Raw genomic sequence first — 23,325 nt, 5'->3', positions numbered from 1 at the left:
ATCTCAGAGAGGATGGTGAAAATGATTTTTGCTGCAGGTGATCCTGTGCTATGGGGTGGATGCCGCGGGGGGGGGGGGGGGGGGGGGGGGGGGGGGGGGATTCACACAGGTGTGTCATCTCACAGGGCCTCTGGGTACAGCCCCATCACGCCGTCTATAACGAGGAAGTACCACGCCGACCACAGGATTGCTCTGAGTGGGTGAGACCGGTAAATGGTGAGACATATCCTGTCAGGAAAGCAAATGGATGCATCCCTAAAAAGAGGGACTGTATAGTGTTGTCTCCATGGCAACAGCCTTTTAAGAAAAATGGAACGGTGCATATTTGCATCAAATAAAATTCCCCCCAAAAATCAAAGTACAACAACTAACTCTGCAAACGAAAAGAAGATGGTGAAATTGTCAGCATTTAATTATAAATTTAATGATAAATAGGTTGGAGGAAACTGATGAACTATTCCCCAAACTAATTTCTATCAATTATCTTCATAATTACCGATCAATTTTCTCTGTTTACGTCCCTTGGCAGTGGGGTTGACGCTATCATCGGATCACAGTCACAACAGAGGGACCCAGTACAGAGGAGAAGGTCATGGAGCTGTGCAAAGAACAGAGCGAACTTGTGTGTGTTGCTCAGCTCCATTTACACTCCAGGTTAGGCTAAAACTAAAACTAGCTCCACATGCATTTTCTGAGGGATTACACAAAAATGTATGGCTGCTGGTGATGTGATTGTGACTGCACACAACATTGGAGTTATTTATAAAGATGTTTTGGGGGGGCTTGGTTTAGCACAGCACTTTCATTCTCTTTGAACACAATTAAGAGGAATAATATTTCGATGAAATGGGAGAAAAGAGCGTTACTGTCTGCAACAATGACTCCTTTGTATTTACGTGTTCCAATGAGTCACAACATTAAGATTAAGAGCACCCTGAAGCTGAGGCAGCCGGTGGGACTCAGGCCTATTTTTTTTATTGCGTACACTTTTGACATTTCAACATTTCTCCTGTGAAAGCAAGACTGAGACCATGGTGAGACCATGAGGGTATGTGACAGCTGCATGCTTTGGTAAATAATCTTTATGAAAATAGATCAAGCTTTTTTTTTGCATATAAAACCATGGCTGTGTGAAAAGATAGAAAGTAAATGTACTTTATTCCCCAGTGAGAACAGCTATGTAATAGTTATTATACATACTAGTAGATGAAAGAGCAACATATTGTACACAAATAGCTGACTAGATTTACTTATCTGGAGTTACTTTTCACTACTACAGGACTCAAACTAAATTAAAGGCCTACCTTCTCCTTTTACACTATTATGCGGGTTGCATAAGGTTGCCCTCTAGTGTTGGCTGCTGGGAGCGGACAAGCGTTTATTTTTAACCCCCGTTTCCATCTCTCGACTACATTTTATCGCGCTTTTTACGACGTGGCAAGCCTGCGTTCTTTTTGCATTGATGGCTGCACAACACCTTCAACTCATGTTTTTTCTCTTGTGTTTAATCTCCCACACGTGCGTAAGAAATTGCAATTCCAAATTACCGTAAGGCACATAAAAACGGATGGATATTGTACAGAATATAAACCTGCTGATAATGATGATGTCCGTAAAGAGGCCAAGAAAGAAGGGTCTCTGAAGTCATAAAACGTTTTTCTTCCTCTTGTTATTTTTACTAAAACGTTAGTAATAGGACACTTTAGTTAGTAACAGGACACTTTATCTTGATGCAGGCGTGACACCAGAGTATGTTTGGGTGTGTTTCTGCAGGATGGAGCCTCGAATATAACCGTTTTTCCCATTTCTCCTGCAGTCACAGTCCTTCTGGGTCTCCTTAGCTGACCCGCGGGTTCACGCAAGGACGCGCCTCGTCTCGCCTCTTCTCCTCCCCGGACGTGGACAAAACGGATCCCCCTTGATTGTTATTTTAAAAAAAGAAAATCTGCACAAGACCCCACAATCAAAACAAATGGGCCACGCGTGCTTTTCCCGCAGCAATGACGTCACGAAAACCCTCCCCTTCCCCTCGCGAGTAAACACACAACGTGAGGCGAAACGCCTGTGTCAACGGCACCGACGTGCGTTTAGCCGACGCTTTTGTGAGCTCAAAGGGGACATTTTGATATCGCCTCTGTGGATTTCGGCTCGTTATTTGTGCGGCGTCTCTCCCGCGGTTGGAAATTTCGAAAGCCTTGGTGGCCAGCTGACTCGCGCTGGAGAGATGAAGGAAGAGGCGGAAGTGAAGTCACTTGACAGACCGTCCATGTTATTATTGTTATTTTGGTAGCCCTGTGATGAGACGGGCTGCGGAGCCGCCGGTCTCCGACACGACGACCGTCATCGTTGACGCGGGCCGCCCCGGACCGACACCGCCGTCTCACTGGACCCGAAGACGGGAACCTCGCTGACGGCTGGGTCAGGGCGGGCGGAGGAGGAAGGTGCGAGGACCCAGGCTGGAGCTCGGCTCCTACACTCCTGCCGAACAAAAATAAAACGGGGACAAATACAATAACCGCTCGACTGGTGCCTGTGCGGTCTGCTCCGGGGGACCTAGCACCGCAGACATGAACGGTATCACCAAGGGCCGGTTCGAGGTATGCCAGAGGGAGTGGACCACCGGTGGTTAAAGTCTTTCTTTCTTAGATAGGGGTGGGGGGGGAGTCGTGGGCTTGTGTTAGCAAACTGCGTGTTGGTGTGTGTGTGTGCGCGCGTGGGTGTGTGGTCGCCCGTGCTCCTTGTTTTACATGCAATCAGGAGCCGAGCTGTCTTGTCGGTCAAGGGTAATCCGAAATCCAGCAAACTGTCCTGCGATCCGGCAGACAGTGACAATATGGTGCTGAGGACTGCGGGACAGGAGGGCTGTGGCTGAGTCGTAAATATATCAGGGCCGTGGCTGGCTGGCAATGTCGCCTGAGGTTACAGGCGTTCGGGATTGTGGAGGGATGCAGATGGAAATAAGGCCAATAAAAATCCAAGCAGTGTAACAACACCGGATTACTCATCAAAACTGTAAAAATCAAACGAAAAAAACCAACAACACTGACACCTCCTGTGAATGTGAGGAGGCCTGGGTGGGTTTCTGAGACCCACTGGCACTCAACAGATGGTTCTGATTTCAGAAATCAGTAATTATATAAAATTACACAACACAGAGCTGACATTTGCAGGGTAGAGCTACACGTATGTAGCACCAGGTTGTGCTGTAATAATCAGATCAAAATCAATTATAAACCCAATGATATCCTGCGTGATATTGGATATTATAGCGTGCAGTTTTTTGTTGGTTTTTTTAAAAAAAACCTCAACTTTGAATTAAAAATGCAGTCACTAAAATGCTAATCACATTAAATGTACCTCTGGTGCTTCTAATATTTGACCAGGGGGCTACAGGTTGTTTTGTGACGGTATACTTTCCTTATACCCCCAAATTCTGGAGAAACCATTAAAAGAAAATCATTTATACATCACTGGTTTTCTTTGAGGTGTGCTTTGCCCTCTGTCAAATGTTTGAGCTCTCTATGCCTGTCAGTTTCCTTGCACACTTTACGAGTGGAGGGAGACGGGGGCATCTGCGTGTTGCCATATCTGTGGATTTCTGACTTCTAAGCTCCTTAAAAGCAGATAAAAACCACGGTGATGCTTCTTAAAGAAAATCGAATACAAATTCTAGACAAGGCATCAAATAGGGACTATTGCGCCTATTTCTTTAATATAGTTATAAACTGAATAGATGCATGAGCCAAATGTGCACGCTCCCTGTTAAACACTGTCTAGGAATAGGAGCATGACTGCAGAGAGGAACTCCCCACATGGGAATGCTGCTCCGCTGGCACAGAGGACAAATGACTTTACTGGCTACCTGATTATTAAACAGATCATTTGTGTATCCATGTGCTCACTGAGGGAAAGGTCAAAGGTGAGTGATGTGCTGCAGAGGAGGTTTGGGATTAATTCTAAATTTATTCTTAAATCCTAAACCACCTCTGTCTTAATTCACTGTAGGCCTGTCGTGAGGCCAAGCGCTCTTGAGAGCAGGCGGCCAGAAGAATATTATACAATTATGGCCAGTTTAGGTTAATTTTATATCATTGACACAGGTCTAAATATAACTGATAGAGTCATATGATGAGGAAAATTACTTAGCCTATAGGTCTTTTAATCCAATTAAGCTTCCCATAAGTGGCTCCTGGTCCCTATTGGTAAAATCCATGTATTTCAGGGATTTGTGCTCGTGTTTTATTCTGTAGAGCTGTTTCTATTCTGTGCTTTATGGCACATTAACAGCACAGGATTGGATTGGAGTTTGTTTCAAAATAATGGTGTTTGGGCAATGCTTTGTTGCCTGGTGATTTTGCCATGTAATTTCCTACCTCACATCCGCTATCATTAATGACATTTGCACACACTGCTTCCTGTTCTCCCTTCACTTCAGCTCAGTTCCTTTGTTTGCCTCTCTCTATTCTCCTGCCCCCTCTCTTCCTCCCGTCTTCCCTCTGCTTTATTGCATTCCCTCTTGAGGAGTTTGTATCTGCCGTGGAGCGAGGTTGGAGCCCGGGCATTTTTCTTTGGGCGCCAACCTTTGCTCCCACCGTGCCGCGCTTTTCCTCGCTTTGTTTTGTGTTGTCTGGTTTCGCAGAGCTTGCGTGCGACACTGTGGGGTGTCCCCCTCATTAGATACAGTTCCTGACTCCTTGAGGATGCAAGTGTATCAGTGGCAGGATGTGTGTCTGCAGAGGCGCAGGGAATGTGGGTGTTTGCCATAATTTATATTCATGGCTGAATGCAACCCACCTGATCTAGAATGTTCTTCCTCTGCTCTTTACACAGGGAGGTATGACTTAAATCACCTGTGAGTGTGTGCGTGTGTGTCTGTGTGTCCCTCTCAGCAGATGGCCAGACAGCCAGTGAGTAGACTAATTGAGATAAGCATGCCAACAAGCTGACCAGGCTAACAGAATTATAAGCCTGTAAGGAGGAGACATGGAAAGCCAAATGTAATACCGGCTTCATTATTAGCACAGCTTAAGGAACTGCATATTCATTATTCTGGTTTGTAATTTAAAATGTACATGCAGGGTCTTATTCTGTTAAAGTGCACGTTAGCGTTCCTCACAAACCACCACTCCCATGCTCGTATGTGCAACGAAAGTGTTGCCCGTTGACATCGTAAGGTGGTTGCACAGCAACAGGATGAGCACAGGCGGATCTAACTGCGAAGCCCGAGTTACATTAAGCGTCCCAGTAGCTGTGACGACAAACCAGTATGTACAATAGAGTGAGCTCATCTAATGTGGAATGTAGCCGCTGTAAATGCACCAGCGAGACTCCCGCAACGACGGTTTCAACAATTATCGAACCGAAGCGACAACAATCGGCGCAAAGGAGAGGATAAACACCGACGCTGTCTTTGTGTTCCTCAGCTGATCTGTGGCAGAGAGGTGGCAACCAAAGATGGGTTGCCACTGCTGAACATACAAAATCTATCCATGGAGATGCAATTTCTTGTCACCTGTTGTCTGACGCATATTTTTTGGCGTCTATCCCGACAATAACTGGGCGAAAAGAGGGAATACGCCATGGGGAGGTCAGGAGTCGAAAGCAGGGAGTTTAGAAATGACATTATCATTCCTTAAAGCTACCACATACAATATGTCTGTGTTATCTTCAGTCCTTGAAGCTCTAATAGGGTTTTGTTCTTTGACCTTTGCCCTCACAACAGCTTGTATATCCTCTTTATTGACATCAAATGCACAACACATACCCTCATAACTAAGAGTAACCATATTATTTTCTGTCTTGGCAGGTGTTCTCCAACAGCGATGAAGCCCCTATTAACAAGAAGCTCCCCAAAGAGCTTCTTCTTAGGTAAGAGAAATAATCTCCACTCTCAGCACGCACACAGAAAACACTAGAACGCACCCGGAGACGCTAGCTTAGGCCAGGTTACTGCATGAGACCAAACGGCTCGTTGCAGCTGGGGCTGAGAGGAGGGATGAGTGTGTTTTTCATGGGTATATACGGTGTGTGGTATGTGCCATATATTGGTCACCAGTGTCTGACCTACAGACATATTTTTCTACATGACCCAGAAGACTGACATCACGCACACACACGTGTGCACCACCATGCCGCAGAGCTACATGCAGGTGTACCTCTCTGCACTCAACCCATATTTAAATCAGCTGAGAGGATAAACACCTGCGTGTGTGTGTGTGTGTGTGTGTGTTTGGAGAGAGAGAGCGAATGCTCTTGGCCCTATGCAAACTGTATGTCTGTGGACATGCTATAAATAGCCCATCGTAGCTGATGGGGAATTCCGCAGTGCTGTGCTCCTCTGCTGCTCCAGCTGTGATCTACAGAGATTACAGTACAGCCATCACCACCAGCACTCCGTTCACTGGTGGATGGAAAAGCATGAACTCTCACACCCGCTCCCCCTCACACCACAACACATGACCTACTGTCACATTGAGGCACTTACACAACCTCAGATGGCAGGAAGGTTCACTGGTAATGGCTTTAAATCCTGTTTTACACAACAGAAAGTGGGTTGGCTGGAGCAGATATTTTTGCATTTACTGTACTCTTTAATTTTGTTTTGAATTGTCTCTAGTTCCCCTTCGAGACATTCTGTTGTAGATAGAACATAAATGATGATATATCATAAGTGTGTGCTTGACCAGAGGTGTCTGGGGTTGAAATATAATAAATTTTACTCCAGCTACAAGACAGCAATCAATAACAATAACATGGAACAGAATGGAAGAGAGAGTCGTCCTTGATACCGATACCTTTGAGGCTTTTGTCACCGATACCAAATCCAGCACTGTGACATCAGAAATGGATCCCCAAATGGAACCCGTGTACCTGAAATTCCTGTTCACCAGCGCGGAACATTTTCACCGTCAGTTCAAGAACTCATAAAATGGCAAAAATGGGATCAGCAGCATTTGTTGTAAACAGATGTTAACTAGGCCGGAACAGGTGAGAGACATTTGAGCTTTTAGGGTCTTCGTCCTGCAGAAATGCTGAGTCGGCACCCCTCTTGCTGTCATAACTTAGCGGAGTTACCATGACAACAGGTTTTGGAATCACGGTGAGTCTCCGGAAGACCTGCCTGTGAATTCACCCACCCCCCAACAAATTCTCCATTAAAATCCCATTACCGCGCCAGAAAAAAGCTGTTCCCCGACAGAACTTAATGGCACAAGCAATGGTTGATAGATTACTGTTTGTGGTATGTCACGTCTGTTCTGACTTCTGAGGAAGTAACGATGTGACATGGAGCACGTGCTAATTTTCCTTTCCGAAGAGGTTTTACCATTTATCTCTCTGCATTAAATTATTTTGGGTCGGTCCAATTAGCAGTAGCTAACCGGAGGAATTTGATTAAAGCAACCAATCGATGATTGTAGTTATTCTCATTTAATCGTCTTCTCGGACGACTGCTCACTCTGAGATCTGTGTGCCTCTGCTTGTTTAAAGGGTTTTTCATGCGTGGGTTTGTGTGCATGCGATTCCTGGTGCAGACATGTCACAACATGCTCGTACCCCACGGCCATCGAAAACACGCAGTATGCAGCGCCTCTGTCGGTATTTGTATGAAAGAAGCAACGGCCAGGCTCACATTTACTGCAGTCAAAGGTGCATTTCAACCTCAGATGCATTCGTGGCGATGGTGGTCCTCTGAATATTTCACATTTCATACTAAACGACCTTTTTAATTGCTTGCCTGAGCAACAAAAGTTTGTTTAGTTTTTTTAACATGTTGGTTTTAATTATGTGTGTGGTTTCCGTATGTCCCGTGCTGTCCGTGGCTTTGCCTGCCTGAGTGCCAGAGATTACTCATTGGCAGATTAATGGATTGAGCTGACCTAGTAGCCTGCTGCAAGCAGGCCTTTGTAGCTGACCAGCCTGCAGCTCAAACGCCCGCTTGGCTGTGGCCGACCCAAAACAGGATTGTTCTGTTGTCTAGTGACACCAAAACCATGTAATAAGTCACAAAGAAGATAGTAATCAGTCAGAGACCAGAGGGCTGTTTTATCTCCTATACAAACTGATCTTTTTATTCTGTCCCTCTGTCTAGAATATTCTCTTATCTAGATGTGGTTACACTCTGTAGATGTGCCCAAGTATCCAAGGTAAGGACATCCTTCTCCACACACTGCTGCTCCTAAAGACACCCCCCCCCCCCCCCATATGTTTATGCTTTTTTAGATGAATTATTTGCTGAAAATTAAAATTGTAATCGACTTAAAAATATTTCTGAATTCTCTGGGAGTGAGTAGCGCCCTCTGCTGGGTGATTTTAAGTGGACAGATGAATTAAAACCAGTATAGACTATATGTCCTGTGTCTAAACACGGAACAAAAAAGTTTTTCATACGAAAATTTCAAAGCTTGTGTGCCTCCAAACTGTCTGTCTCCTTCCCAGGCGTGGAACGTCTTGGCCCTAGATGGGAGCAACTGGCAGAAGATTGACTTATTTAACTTCCAGACAGACATTGAGGTGAGGACTGTGGTTCTGAGAGAGGAAAGGTAAATTTGTGCAAAATTCCATGGTTGTGTGCAGTTTTGAGCAGCATCACGCTTCCAGAGGCAGGATCAGAAGGTCTTGGTGCCGACTGTGGCAGCAGGGCTGATTGGCTGTCCTGTGACTGTGTCCACCTCTGTGTCCATCTCTCTTCCAGGGCCGCGTGGTGGAGAACATTTCGAAGCGATGTGGAGGCTTTCTGAGGCAGCTGAGCCTCAGGGGCTGTCTGAGTGTGGGCGACGCCTCCATGAAGTGAGCTTCTCCTTGTCTCTATGGCATTGGTTCCGCTGTATTTTGTTTTAACATATTGGTTTGATTATTGCTATACTAATTCTCTCTGTGTAGTCATGTTACCTTGTGCCTCTTCAGTTCCAGAGGACAGTACTCGAGAATCTTTTCTCAAATCTATTACATTTTACTTCACCCTGTCCACATATGTCCTCTCACTTTACGTAAAGACAACAAGCAAGCTGAGAGAGAGCTTCAGGCTTCAGAGACTAAAAATAGAAACATACGGTAGCTGTACAACGACTTCCCAACGGTCCATAGATGACTCTGTTAATTGGTTCCTGAGCACCAAACATCTTCTGACGTCTCAGTTATTGAATAAAGCGTCTCTCAGGTGATTTGCACTCTCCTTTTCCTCAGGACATTTGCTCAGAACTGCAGAAACATCGAAGTGTTAAACCTAAACGGCTGCACAAAGATCACCGACAGCACCTGCCTCAGCCTCAGCAAGTTTTGTTCCAAACTCAAACAGCTGGATCTCACCTCCTGTGTGTCCATCAGTAACCACTCTCTGAAGGCCCTCAGGTATCAGGCACACATTATATAATGTTATCACAAAGTAGATCATCGTGCCGGAACTCCAACCTGCAGCTTACAGATTGGTCCATTGAGTGGACCAATGCTAAAAGTCATTCTTTGCCTCTGTTTTGTGGTTTTTCTTCAGCGATGGCTGCAGAATGCTGGAGCTGTTGAACCTGTCATGGTGTGACCAGATCACGCGGGACGGCATTGAAGCTCTGGCCAGGGGATGCAATGCTTTACGAGCACTGTTCCTCCGAGGCTGCACGCAGGTACATTAATGTCTCACACCAGCAGGATTAGACCATGATATAGCTTTTCATTCGGTGGACACCTTGACCTTTCTTTAATGAGTGTTTCTGGTTCTTTGATCCATCACAGAGGAGACTTTTCCCACCATAAAATAAAATCTATGGTTTTATTAAATTCCAAGTAGTTCAGCATGAATCGATTATCATCATTGTTGAGTGTTATTTCCTATTGGCCTATTCATCTACACACAGTCAGATCTATAATGAAATAAGTGATGGATGAAATACTTTTGCAATGATTCCAGCTGGAAGATGGAGCACTGAAGCACCTTCAAAAACACTGCCCTGAACTCACCACCATCAATATGCAGTCTTGCACAGTAAGGCAGCTATTGGGATCTGGGTGGAGAGATGTTAATGCCTGAGTTCATGCCCTCATGCTTTTGTCATTGGTCCTGTGTGTCTGTCTCAGCAAATAACAGATGAAGGCTTGGTCAGCCTGTGCAGAGGATGCCACAAGCTACAGATCCTCTGTGTGTCTGGCTGCAGTAACATCACCGATGCCTCTCTCACTGCAATGGGGCTCAACTGTCCTCGACTCAAGTGAGACACACATATAGACGCAGTGACACTCATTTATTTTATCATCCACAGAATCTCCCTGGCAGGCATGATGACTAGGTGTTTTTTTTTTTTAATCATTACCGAACTGTGTTTTCATTTTTGCTTTTTATTGGTTACCAGAGAAACATGGTTGGACACTCGGCCTCACTAGAGCAATACACTGACTTGCTTGTGGATATAAAAGGTCACGCAGATGAGAGATTGAATTGACATGTAACCTAATGTACTGAAGACTGCGATTCAGTCGCTGTTTACTTCAGTTTACTTGATGACATCAGCCGTGCTTGGTAACAAGCCTGTCCGAGTTACATGCTATATGTTCGTGTGCGTTCTCAGGATCCTCGAAGTTGCACGATGCTCTCATGTCACTGATGCTGGGTTCACTGTGCTGGCCAGGGTCAGTTTATGGCTGTTTTTGTTCTTCTGTCTAATCCACTTAACTTCAATTTCGCTTCGATGTCCGAGGATGAGTCAGTGAATGCTGTGTTTGTCTGTGCAGAATTGTCATGAGCTTGAAAAAATGGACTTAGAAGAATGTATTTTGGTAAGATAAAGTTATATAAAGCATTGTTTTTATGGAATTGTTCTAGATTTTGGGTATGAGAGGACTTCACTGATATTTCTTGTCCATAGGTGACAGATAACACACTGGTTCAGCTCTCTATCCATTGCCCTCGCCTTCAAGCATTGGTAAATATTTACACCTCCTTTTGTTTTTGACACAAGCGCCCAAATGCATATGGAACCATCATTTACCCAGCGTGTTGTTCTTCTTACAGTCCCTGTCACACTGTGAGTTGATCACAGATGATGGCATCAGAGCCTTGAGCAGCAGTACCTGCGGCCAAGAGCGCCTCACGGTGGTGGAACTGGATAACTGCCCCCTTATAACCGACGTGACGCTGGAGCACCTGAAAAGCTGCCACCGGCTGGAGCGCATTGAACTCTACGACTGTCAGCAAGTCACCAGGGCTGGCATCAAACGCATTCGGGTCAGTGGACGGACACGATACAATTTTGCTTTTATTTATTTTATTATATTCCCTGTTGGTTTCCTAAAGAAACTCTAGAATGAAGCTCTAACATTACTGCGTTAGTCTAAGACTCAATTTGTGACCAGAGGTAAATCAGAGCTAATTAAGTGTTTAATAACTAAAACCCGACTTATTATTGTTGTCATTGTAATGAATTGAATAGAGCCACTCCTCCTCCTAGTAATAATAATAATAATAATAATAATAATAATAATAATAATAATAATAATAATGATAATAATAATGATAATGACAGGTCTCTTGCTACATTCAGCACATCAGGGTTCTATTGTTCTGTGGTGATTGCATTATGGCCTCACTCTCTGCTCTTTGACTAGCGTGCCACTTTGATATTGATGTAATTTTTGGAACACATTTGTAAACAAACCCCATTAACTCTGTAATTCAGAAATATCTAATAATGTCAGTGGCACAGTGGCGAGGAACCACTGGAGCCTTTTCTGGGCCTTTCTGAGTGTTGAGTGTGTAGCATTTGTCTCTGCTGTATATGTCGATCCCTCTATTGACCGAGTCACAGTTGACTTCAGCCCAACGTAAACCTGTATTCTCACAGGAAATAAAAATGTGTGCTGAGCACAAAATAGAATCCTGGTTCAACTCTTTTCTTTTTATTATTATTATATCCTTTCAGGCCCATCTCCCGGAGATCAAGGTCCACGCCTACTTCGCCCCAGTGACCCCTCCTCCTTCTGTTCACGGAGGCGGCCAGCGTCTGTGCCGCTGTTGCATCATCCTCTGACAGTGGAGGGCCAGGGGGGGGCACCTCTGTTTGCAGGTCCTGCTGCTCTGATCTGGGCTAAAATGGGTGGGAGCGGGACATCAGGGTAGGTGTAGGAGAGAGGAGGGGCTGGACCCACTCACTGCTCCTGATCTCTGATTAATACACAGACTGATCGCCACTGGTCCCTGATCAGTTGAACCTGCCCCTCCTCTTTCCTCCTCGAGTCAGAGTTGCAGCAGCCCAGGTCCGGATGTGGAGGATGGATGGGGGAAACAGTCATGGATGGACCTTTGCTCTCTGTGTCATTATTTCTTTCTCGCTATAAAGACAAGGACCGGCGCTCCGCTCCATGACATCTGGACAGCTGGTGATGAGCAGGGGGACGTCTGAACAGTAGAGCTACCATTCATCATGTTCTAACAAACAAACAAAAGAAATCCGTTATCATCTTGGACACTGTCTGTGGAGTATCATCTCAACCAAACACATGACTCCTCTGTTTGACCATCCTTTTTTCTGCTTTGTCCACTAAACGGCAGCATGGAGCGAGAGAAGAGTTGGATAATGGAAAATGCTGATTTTCTGAGTACAAACAGTAAAACCACAGCATGGCCAGGTTGTGAAGAAGAATTTAGAATAACGGGAAGTACCAAATGGGACACGCGACATCTCTGCATCTGAAAATGTTGCGGTTTTGCTTCTGTTTCCTGCAGAAACTTTCACCATGGAAAAAGATTTGGATGGCAACTCAGTCAAAAAGAGTAAGCCAACAAAAGTCTGTCTTTTTTCAGTGCTTATTGTAATAGTCCATGTCTGTCTTTTCACAGAGGGAGATCTGTTATGTTGTGGTTTTGAGATCAAGAAATGAATCTGTTGCTGAAATATGGACCTATAATTCTGACCCCGGACATCTAACGGCATCATGTCGACTGTACTCTACTGACATGAGTGGCCTCTCCTGTGCACTGCTTAGTTATGTTGGCTCGTTGGTCCTGACCTCTATCAGCAGACCTGTGTGGTAGCTCCCACCTGACTACCTAAGCTTTTGTTTACATCCTGAATAAAATTAGCGCCATGGGCGAACTTGTTTACATCGGTAGGATTCCAGCCTGTTCAGACTGTTCAGAGGAAGTTAGGTAACAATTTTAAAACTGTGGTGTATCCACTGTTTTTAACTTGACTGAGTCCATTACTCAAATATGTATTTTGGATCTTGAAGGTCAGCATTGGTGCAACTTTGCTGCACAGCGAAGCAAAAATATCCTATTAACTGAGATTATATGAGAATGTGAGCAAAGGTACTTCAACTTTTTTGACAATCATGAGTACTTCAAAATCTTTTCTTTAATTGGCAATGTTTTGATGTAGGATGAGATATTATAATAATAAATTATATATTCCACCTGAGACAGAATTATTAAGAATAACACTGGCCTGAATAGTTGGGCTATTGGGCAGCAATATGTGAATCTATAAAGAATCAATCACAAGTGAAATGTGATGTATAGGCCCCAAATGGTTCAAATTTAAGTAGACGTTTCAGTATCTCAACAGGGCCCTGTCATGTTGTGTAATGCATTATTTGAACGTGATACCCCTCTACAAATTTACAGAAACGAGTGAAACTGTGGTAGGACACATGTGTGGTATCAAGTATTTAAAGGCCGGAAGGTAGACAGAAAAATTGACAGGACTGAAACGAGAGCTGGCAGAATGATGAAAGACTCACATGGACTGAAAACATCACTGGCTTTGTCCTGTTGTGATACTAATGCCCCCTCTTCAACAGCTGTTTTAACAGTTTTATGTTCAAATGATAAAGAAATAAAAGAAAAATAAACGAATAAATAAAAGTGACTAATAGTAAATGTGCTCCGTCTCTGGGTTATCTTTTAATGAGCATTTAGTGTATTTTGAAACGTGCATACCAGAGCTACGCCGCAAGATGTCACCCAAGAGCTATATAGATGGCAGACGCGCCCACGATGACTGTGTGTTGAGTTTCTTTAAAGGTGGTACAAAGACAGTGTATCATCCAGTAGACCAATTATATAACTTAATAATGACTCTCAGTATATATCTTTGAACACAATTCACGGAGAAGTAGAATTATTAATGTTTTACATCAGGCATTGTGTTGGACAGCTGTGCGGTGCGCAAAGACCCTTGGGCCTGATCGTTGATCGGCTGCTCCGCCTGTAAAAAACTGCAGTACCCGGGCAGAGCGTCAGCTTCCTCCGCCGCGTCTTGTGTTTAACGGTAACACCAATTATTCCTGGCTTGAAGAAAAAGCAGGAACCTCGGGACTGGAATAGAACCCTCGTTGCCTAACTTTTGTCCAGTTTGAGCACGGGAGGAGCCGATAGCTGAGTGATCAGCAGACTTTTTCGACTGTGGTCATGGATTAGAATAGCGAGGAGAAGTCAGGCGTTCGGCCTGCAGGAGACCTGAGCTAGCGGCTGTGAAGCAGCGAATCCTTGTTTGGGTCGCTGCGCTAACTAGCAAGGCGCTATTTTGTTAGCATAACAGATAGCTACCCGGGCTGCTACCTTGTTTTGATGTGGACAGACTGAAGCTATCTGCTGAGGTTCAACAATAATAGACTGCTTTCCCAAACTTTCTGGAAGTTTTGAGTTCACCTTCGGAGCTTACGTTGCTGGGGGTGGGGTGGGGGGTAAAAGGGACGACGAGCTAACTCGGATGTTTGGCACACAAACTTGAGCTTTTCATTTGGAGAAAACATTAATAACTCGGTTAAGCTGCCGTCCATTGACCATATTGCGAGTTGATGAGCAAACGGCTGCTGGCTGTCCTCCAGACCACGCAGACTCTCAACCCATTCACGGAAATACAATTTAAACCTTTTTGGGACCTCGTTGCTGCAGCCACTGTCTCTTGTCTTCGGCCGGCTCCTGTGGCTGGCCACACGGCTCTGGGTCCCCAATGGAGGAACATGACAACATGGACTATTTTTACCAGCAGGTTTTGCAAAAAGACGTTACCCGCAGGCTGCAGGTCGGTCAAGACCTCGTTGACTACATAAACGATCCACAGCGGTCCCCGGACGTGGAGCAAGACAAACCCCGGCTGGATAAGACCGTAGACGAATTGACAGGATGGGTGAACTCCAGCAATTTCAAGGTGAGACATCTGTTCTTCTCAGTGCATCACAAATCACATTACTCTCCACTTTTCATGAGCTCCCTGTCATGGAGCCTTGAAGTTGTGGAGCCCAAAGGTCGATTTCAGTGTGATTTCAGGAAGATTCTAAATGTAATTTCTTATTTCTTCAGGGCGTTGACTTCACCTCTTAAATTCCATTTTTGCTGATGATAACGATGTGTATATATTTCTATGTACACACTTTGTGGTGTACATAGTGGTGCACCTTGGAGAGCATTTCTGCGTTGTTGAACTTTAAAGCACTGTTTTGGCTGAGAAGGCTGAAGGGAGCCATTGTCACCACTGTAGACAAGGAGAGCCTGGTTGTGGTGGGGGAGGGGGCCGCGGGGCTCATTGTTATGACCTATGCTTTACCCCAGTCTCTTCGTTTTGTCTTTCTTTCTCACAGAAGTGCTAAATTGCTGTCAATCTCTCCTCGATGTTTCGGTTCTCTGCTGCTACACACTTCCTTTGTGCGCGTGTGTACCAGTCTTGTCCGCTTAAATATTTTCCAGTGTGAGATTATTTTTTTTTGCCAGTCCAGACAGAAATGTGCAACATCCTAAAATCTCATTTCCACAGTTAATGCTGAAACGGAACACCACCGAGGAGAGTCTGCACAGAGGGGTCTTAGAAAATGTACCGCTCGTATCTTCCTTTGCTGCTTATTGTAGTTGAGTCATAGGAAAAAAACCTATCTATATATTTTTTTCTGCTTTTGAAAAATAATATTTTCCGATAGCATTGATGGCATAAATACAACTGGAGGCAAACGGGGTTTCATGAACATCATTTTTATTTGGGTGGTACATCACTAACTTGTTCCAGGTCAGTTCCTGGCAATTGAATGTTTCATCAGCTTCCCTATATGAGGATTTTAGTGGCGATGATTCTCTCTAGGATGTCTGTCATAAAAAAGTCCTTGGCAGCAGGTGAAGTGCTGAGTAAGCGTTGTCCATGCAGAAGGAAATCTAGGGGATGTTTCAAGAGTTGGACCACACGTCAGTGTTGCTTTCTTGTGAAAGCAACTGAGTGTTTTTCCTCTGCAACCCGGTCAAATTCTCATGTTAGCCTAGTTTTTCCAGCTTTATTCTTTGATTTTCCTTTATATAGGAACCTTCCAGTAGCAAAATGTTTTGTATGTATTGCAGTTTTGATTTGGGAAATGTAGTCTTTAGAATGAATGACACTCTCATACTGGCAACCTCAGATATATTTAACATCTATTCAGGTCAAGAAACACAGTTTGAACAATACTCTGATTGAGTAATCGGGAAAAAGTCTGCTCGTGTAGGCTCCATTTTGGAACATTTTGTCCCAAAATGCTGTATATTTCTCTGTTCATAATTCACTTTAAGCCTGCTTAGAATGCAGAGTAAAGTCTGTACATGGTTTGGGAATTAGCAGTGTTGAGCCAGCATATGCAGCAACCCCAGCCTCACAAAGAACCATTCACGACAGGCTAAATATTTACATTTTTATCTCCAGCATACCTTGGTTATGCTGATCTTTACAGACTGCTATTTACTGTATGAGTAAGTGCTGGAAGATTACATACTGTTGTGGTCACATGCCAGGTATTTTGTTGTTAAAGATTTTTGGGTGATTAAAGCAGGTAGCAAAAATGTCTTCCATTAATCTTGGTTTGAAAATATGTTTGTGGGTGGCTTTGTTGGGGGTCTTGCCTGTATCCCTTTCTTTATTATTTTTACCTCCCGCGTGTTTCTTTTTCTAATCATCCCTCCCACGATAAGTCAGAATCTCATGTTTCTTCTGTTAACCGTTTTTGTTTTCCCCCCATTATTGGCCCCCATCTATGTATTTTGCCTCTTCTACCCCAGTGATCTCTTTTTCCTTCTTGTTTTAACCTGGCTCTGCTCTTCGTTTGACTAAAATAGGAAGTGCAGCCAGAAGGACATAATATTTTTTAATGGATTTTCTTTTTGTAGTTCTCACAGTCGCCCCGGCTGGGCCAAAAAAAGCATTCCAGCAGCACTACACCATGTGGGATTCAATCCTAATCAAAAACACAGTGGAAAACTCATCTTAACCACTGGACTGAAATCCAGCCTCCTTCCCTCCATCCTTACATTTCACAAGCCTGCTTTTCTCTGACTGCCAATTTACAGTAGTCTAAATGAGCGAGATTACATGTTTTCTGAAAAAGCTCAATCTCTGATGTATGAAGATGACACAACATGTTTACGTAATCAAGTAGGACCCAGCTGTTAACCTGGATGAGGACGTATGGTGCGTCAGCCCGGGTGGCCCATCAAGACTTACGTAAACTCATTCACTGGAGTGGATATGGTGGTGATGCCGATAGCGGCCCAAACCTGAGGCTTGCTTCTTGGGGTGACATAGGTTCGGACCTTCGTGGAGAAAGCATGAAGGTTGGAGAGGAAGTTAGATTTCCATCTAGTCCAATGGGTAATGACGTGGTTCCTGGTGGCTGCTGTATCTTGGCTATAGTAACATCTGAAGGCTTAAAATGCAAATTCTTGCATGACATCAAATTTTCTTGTGTATAAGTTGAGCAGAACTGAGGAGGGTGGAGCTTGAGAGGAATATAGGTGTAATTATTCTATCAGAATCCCTTAATTTGCATAGAAAACAAGTCTCTGGGACGTTCTTTTTAAATTCATTATTATGACCAAGATTAGAGTATTTTGAACTCTTCTAGCCCGTCTATTGTAATGACCTGTTAACGGGATGACCAATTATTTCTTTGAAGAGACTCCAGCTGGTCCCATGTGCTGCCTGTAGACCTCTGACATCACATATTTCTTCTTCTCATACTTCTTTTACTGGCTGCCCATTAAACCCAAAAGAGACTTTAAAATACTTCTACAAGCTCCATCATATCTGGAGAAGCTGATAATAGATATTAAGTGCTATATTCTTTCTTCTCTATCCTTCTCCCTTACACCATCTTCCCTTCTTTTTCCTCTACACATCCAACCAACAATGGCTCCTATCATATGAGCTTGGATCTGCTCAAGGTTTCTTCCAGATAAAAGCCAATCCCGTGCTTTGCAGCACTTTTGCTCATGTCGTCTTTTGGACAGTAAGACTTTAAAACTCACGTTGCCAGGTTAGCAACTGACCCCCCGGCCGTGCTCACCAGCGAGCGCAGCCTCGAGTTACAACTAGTTAGGACTGAAACTTGACTGACCGTGATTTGTTTTGCCCGGGACTGACAAAAGGCGTCACAGACTTGAAATCGTGGTGTTCAAATCCGGTCTGCTCGGGTTACCAGCTGTTACAGCAGGAATTCATGACTATTGAACGTTCCCTGGGGAAATCCACGGTAATCTTTCTCATTCCCATTATTTGTTGTTTGTAGGTGGCGTTGTTGGGGATCGATATCTGTGGCGCGTTTGTGGACCGCCTGGGAGAGCGCTTCAGAGGATACCTGGGTACAGGTGAGATTTTTTAGATATCTATCTCTATCTATCTATTATACTGTATTAAAAGTTATTTATAGATAATGGTACTTTCTGCTTTGTTCCATTTTTTTTTTTCACTTCCCTTTTTCCTGTGAAAGACCAGCAGAGCTACTTTAACGCCTGGCACCTTCCTGTCTGTATTGTAACCGTTAGTTTCAATATATATGGGTTTGACATTGATGCACTGTAGCTTTGGCTGTAACACCCTCAAACCAGGCTTCACATTCACAAGGCCTCCGTTGGTTGCACCTTGTCTGATCAGTTTTTATGCTCGGTGCGTCTGACTGCCAGCCCTGGTGGGGCTCCTCCGTGTGTTACCAGCTGTCTGTGTCAGCCAGACTGGCTCCTGTCCCCAACAAACACAAACGACCCCGCAGGACGGCTCGGGGGGCCCGACTCCAACCTGTCACACCGTTCAGAGCCTGCCATCTAACGCGCAGACACAAGCTGCCATGCTTTATTTCCCCTCCCTGTCAAGGACTGCGCATTTGCCAGGCTTTTATGTAACCGAGGTGCGCGTTCACAGTTCGTGGTAAAAATATACCCATGAGCCACTGCTGGCTTTGGAATCCCCCTCTGTCCCCCCATCTGACTTCCATTTCTCCTTTCCTGTTATTTCCTCCTTCCCTTTCTATCCGTCCTCCTCCCCCTCAGAGAATGAGATCATTTACGCTGAGTGATTGTATTGATCTACAGCACCAACTTCTTTTTCCAGGGCCGTGCAGCATGTGCATGTAAATTGACACTGTACTGTTGCCCTTTGGGGTAATTGTCAGATATGAAGTGTAAAAGGAAGCGGAGCATTTTAGATTGTAGTTTCCTCATGCAAAACCAAGTAAATCCATACTTTCTAGCTAGTCCCTTAGTGCTGATATTTATTCCCAACTTGGATACAAAAGGTAGCTAACTTTATGTTGGGCACAGTTAGCATTGTTAGCAATGTTAGCATTCTCCTGCTTTAATGTGATGTCTGTGCGCACATGCCTGTGTGCATCTTTCATCCATACCACAGTGGCTGACATTGTGTGCCACACTGTCATGTGTCATTTCTTCTGTTCAGTATTGTGGCCATGGAAACCAGATGTTATGGTAACATAATGAAGGCATACACACAGCCAGTGAGAAGGAGTGATGACCTCACCCTCCTCCCTCAAGAATAGGCGTTTGTCTTGGTATTAGCTGATCTCATTGATAAATAAGAGCATTTTAAAGGGAGTTTCTGGGTTTATTGCACATGAGAAAGTTTGCCCCCCCCCCCCCCACATTAGTAGAATTGAAGCTGTTTGTGTTTTTTTGTTAAACACAGCTCTTATGAGCTTTACGACTGATATTCTTTGAAACAGCTCTTTTTTTTTTAAATAAAGATGTCTTGAGTCATCGTTTTTGGCCAGTGTTTAACAGTGCTGAGTTTAGAAGTAATGCATCTCATTGTTCATAATAAAGAAACACGTCATCCACTGTAACGTTTTGGCCCATTGGGCTAAAGTTGAATTATTACACCTTTCATTAAAAAATGCTTTGCTATCATTTTGTGGGACAGTAAATCTGATTGGCTGTCAAGAGTAAAGCATTATTATTATTACTGTTTTCTTCTGCGTTGCTGCCTTTGTTCATCTATTTGCGCTGCCGTATCGGTCGTGTGCAGCTGACATAAAAGCATTTGATGATCTTGACATTATTTTAGTCACGGTCCATTTCTCTTTGCTGTCCTAGTAATACATCTCTCACGCGCTCATTGCCCGTAAGAAATCCTATATCATTGTACTGTATTTATTTTTGTGTGCGTTCCAGATGCACTCCACTTGGGGGCAGTCTTTAATGCCTCTGTGGTTTAAAATTGGGGGACTCCTGTGTGCTGTGTGTAACCTCATTTGTCCTTAACCTCGTCAGGCGTTGACTCGCATCTAACTCAACTCTTTTGCTCTCTGTAGTTTTGCCAGCTCTGGTGGACAGGCTGGGGGATGGAAAGGATCAGGTCAGGGAAAACAGCCAAGCCCTCCTCCTTCGCTGTATGGAGCAGACTGCCTCACCCATGGTGAGGCTCACACATTTGGAGAGTGGACCTGCGGCCACAAATAGCACTGATAACACTCAAATATAAATCAAGAACATTTACGAGACACTGTTCTTTAAGAATTTCAATCAAATTTTGTCTTCTTTTCTGTGTACTGTGCTGTCAGAGGATGTGGTGTTAGCGCCCTCCTCTGGATATCAGTTGCAGTACACACCTTAATCCATAATCTTTTCAAACCCCCCACCCCTCCTCGATTGGGCTTCTGGCAGTCCTTCCTTTCTAGTTTCCACTCATGGTCTTTTTTTTATCTCTCCCACCTCTTTTTTCTCTTTGATCCAGTACATTTGGGAAAGGTTGCTTCCTGGCTTTAAACACAAGAACTTCCGCTCTCGTGAAGGGATCTGCCTCTGTCTCATCGCCACACTGAGCACGTGAGTAACTTCCTCATCTATGTGACATTTCAAGGCTGTTCAGTACATTCAGCTACACATTCTACACTCAACATTGCATTCATAGATGTGCAACATTGAGCTTGATCACACACTCGTTTGGCTGAATTCAACGATCGTTTATTGATTTAATTTTTTTTCTTTTTAGGCTCTGATTGTAGAATCCAGGCTGATTCTTTAAGGTTAATCTACTTAACTGTTTTTGTGACAGTACAGATGGCACACATGCCATGACTGGCCACTGTTGCTATATTCAAATTATAAGCAAAATTACCCCACCGTCTAAATCTGACATTACTGATTACAAGGAAAGTTAAGATGAGCTCAGTTTGTATTTCAATAGTTAAAAACACTAAAATTTGTTATTTCTTGCATGTCCTTTAACCATTTTGTCTCTGTATGTTGTGGCTATAATTGTCCTTATGTTTGTTCCAGGTATGGAGCTCAGCCACTGAGCCTCAGTAAAATAGTTCCTCATCTCTGCTTTCTAACTGGAGACCAGAACCCACAGGTAAGAAACCCAATATTTATTGTCATAATAATTTCTGGTGGATGGTATATTAAACTAAAGTAGCGCTCTGTACTTATGTGAAACGCATGTTTTTTTAAGTGCTGTGATTATCACAGTTATTAGTGAGAAGAGGGGAGAGCCTAGAGCCCCCTGCTGTTTTTTACTGCACAAAGTTGTGCATTAGAACCCATCCATTATCCCACACAACGGTAATAGCTTAGCTTTGCTATGTGTGTGAGTGTGAAAGAGACAGATGGAAGCAGAAAGAGGTGGGTTTGGCCTCCTGTGGAGATGTACCCCGAAAGCTGAAATCTGCTCCTGTCATCTACCCAGTGATTATCTACCCACAGGCTGTCGCAACCAATCAATATCTTTAACAAATACCCCCACCCCCCGGTCAATTGCACAGAAACTCTTTACCCACCTCCATCACATCATTGCTTACGCTATGACAAAAGGGAATAATGTGGGCCTAACGCAGCTCCTATAATCTGTTCATCAAGACATTGGAGAAATATATGGTGTATTGAGTAAAACGGAACATTTCAAGTACCTACCCACACATCGTGCACTGGTGTATTTATATTTAAGTTTCTAAAAGATAGTTTGCTGTTTGCAGGTACGCGAGGTCGCCACAACAACACTAGTGGATGTATATCGTCATGTTGGGGAGAGGGTCAGGGCAGACCTGGCAAAGCGTGGATTACCTGCTGCACGGTGAGTGATTGCTGGCATTGTTGAGCATTATTTTGTCAGTGTAGGCTTGCTGGTGTGTTTGTGTATGTGCGCCGGTGCCTGCACTTTCTGCACAGCGGGGGATTCTTTGTTGAAGACTCTTTGGCCTCTGGTGTGTCCCGGGTCACACCGTGCACTACTCTGCCAATCACAGGAACACCGGTTCAGAGCACAATGCTGACGGACCAGAGGGGTCATAGGAGGAAGGTGCAGATTGCACACAAAGACATTGGAGTAGGTGGGGTAAAATGATTCAAGGAAAGCGTGCGCTCATGTCTACTGAAAAGAATATCTAATGGGTGGTTTCATCCTTTTTTGGTTGTCCCAGTAGCCAGTGTTGTGTGCTGACTGCTCAGGATGAGCCTTGTGTCTGTGAATGCTGGCTGGGGCTATGTGTCATGTGTTGTGCATATTAAAGCTTGCCTGTTTACATTTAAACACACTGTCTATCTTTCCGGGGATCATCGACCAGTGTGCATCTGTCCGATTGATGTCTTATATGGTTGACAGATGCAGTGATTCAAGTATAAAACACAGTATATGTCGTCCCCGCTTTACATATTTACCGGAAATATTTGAAGCACTGATATGAGTGCTGGGTTACTCGTTCCTCGCTGGACTGTTGGGCTGTCAGCAGGATCTTTCTGGCTGGATCACATATCAAAAGTGTTGAATTGGCATCAGATAATGAGCGACAGACTGATAAAAGACTCAGAATTGAGCTGGAGAACAGAAAGCAGCAGGCTTTTCATCCTTTAAACTCCACACCATACCAGGGTCTAAACCATAATATATAGTGATTATTAAACAAAAGAATCACTGCAAATGTAGACTGAGGTTGGTGGGGTGGAGGAGGAGTGAAATGAATTGATTTTGGTGTTTGGAAGTGAGAAGAACCAAATAGCAGGAGCAGATTTGCTGTATTTTGACCGCTAGCTCAGTAGACCCTCTCCTTTGTCCAGTGTTTATTTGTATGTGTGTGGCGTGCGTGGTGCAGGTTACATAAAGAGTC

At 44.2% G+C, this 23,325-nt stretch overlaps 2 protein-coding genes across 33 annotated transcripts in view; both read left to right on the top strand.

The window, feature by feature from the left end:
• Positions 1 to 2,023: 2,023 nt before the first annotated feature.
• fbxl2 (F-box and leucine-rich repeat protein 2) lies at positions 2,024 to 13,865 on the top strand. Its single transcript, XM_003968836.3, has 14 exons — positions 2,024 to 2,597; positions 5,807 to 5,868; positions 8,090 to 8,144; positions 8,437 to 8,511; positions 8,693 to 8,787; positions 9,184 to 9,348; positions 9,488 to 9,614; positions 9,899 to 9,973; positions 10,066 to 10,196; positions 10,554 to 10,614; positions 10,717 to 10,761; positions 10,851 to 10,907; positions 10,997 to 11,209; positions 11,904 to 13,865. Exons 1-14 carry the CDS (start codon positions 2,568 to 2,570, stop codon positions 12,009 to 12,011), a joined length of 1,299 nt encoding a protein of 432 aa, XP_003968885.1. The 5' UTR covers positions 2,024 to 2,567; the 3' UTR covers positions 12,012 to 13,865.
• Positions 13,866 to 14,185: 320 nt separating this feature from the next.
• clasp2 (cytoplasmic linker associated protein 2) overlaps positions 14,186 to 23,325 on the top strand; it is a 34,688-nt gene continuing 25,548 nt past the window's right edge. For all 32 annotated transcript variants that reach the window (XM_029845325.1, XM_029845321.1, XM_029845320.1 and 29 more), the window contains exons 1-6: positions 14,186 to 15,134; positions 18,502 to 18,580; positions 20,536 to 20,639; positions 20,958 to 21,049; positions 21,503 to 21,578; positions 22,198 to 22,295. In XM_029845325.1, the coding sequence (XP_029701185.1) occupies positions 14,937 to 15,134; positions 18,502 to 18,580; positions 20,536 to 20,639; positions 20,958 to 21,049; positions 21,503 to 21,578; positions 22,198 to 22,295 (647 nt within the window). In that variant the 5' untranslated portion in view covers positions 14,186 to 14,936. The remainder of the gene's footprint in view (positions 15,135 to 18,501; positions 18,581 to 20,535; positions 20,640 to 20,957; positions 21,050 to 21,502; positions 21,579 to 22,197; positions 22,296 to 23,325) is intronic.

Source organism: Takifugu rubripes, chromosome 12, assembly GCF_901000725.2.
Source record: "Takifugu rubripes chromosome 12, fTakRub1.2, whole genome shotgun sequence".
Classification (NCBI taxonomy): domain Eukaryota; kingdom Metazoa; phylum Chordata; class Actinopteri; order Tetraodontiformes; family Tetraodontidae; genus Takifugu; species Takifugu rubripes.
Note: the sequence above shows the minus strand (reverse complement) of the source record. Positions and strands in the feature narration are given on the sequence as shown.

Bases quoted from the DNA above. Each gene is read 5' to 3' on its own strand.
- fbxl2 (XM_003968836.3), top strand. From the start codon at position 2,568: ATGAACGGTATCACCAAGGGCCGGTTCGAG. The intron at 9,615-9,898 runs GTACATTAATGT...CAATGATTCCAG, and splicing joins TCCTCCGAGGCTGCACGCAG to CTGGAAGATGGAGCACTGAA. The intron at 10,762-10,850 runs GTAAGATAAAGT...TCTTGTCCATAG, and splicing joins ACTTAGAAGAATGTATTTTG to GTGACAGATAACACACTGGT.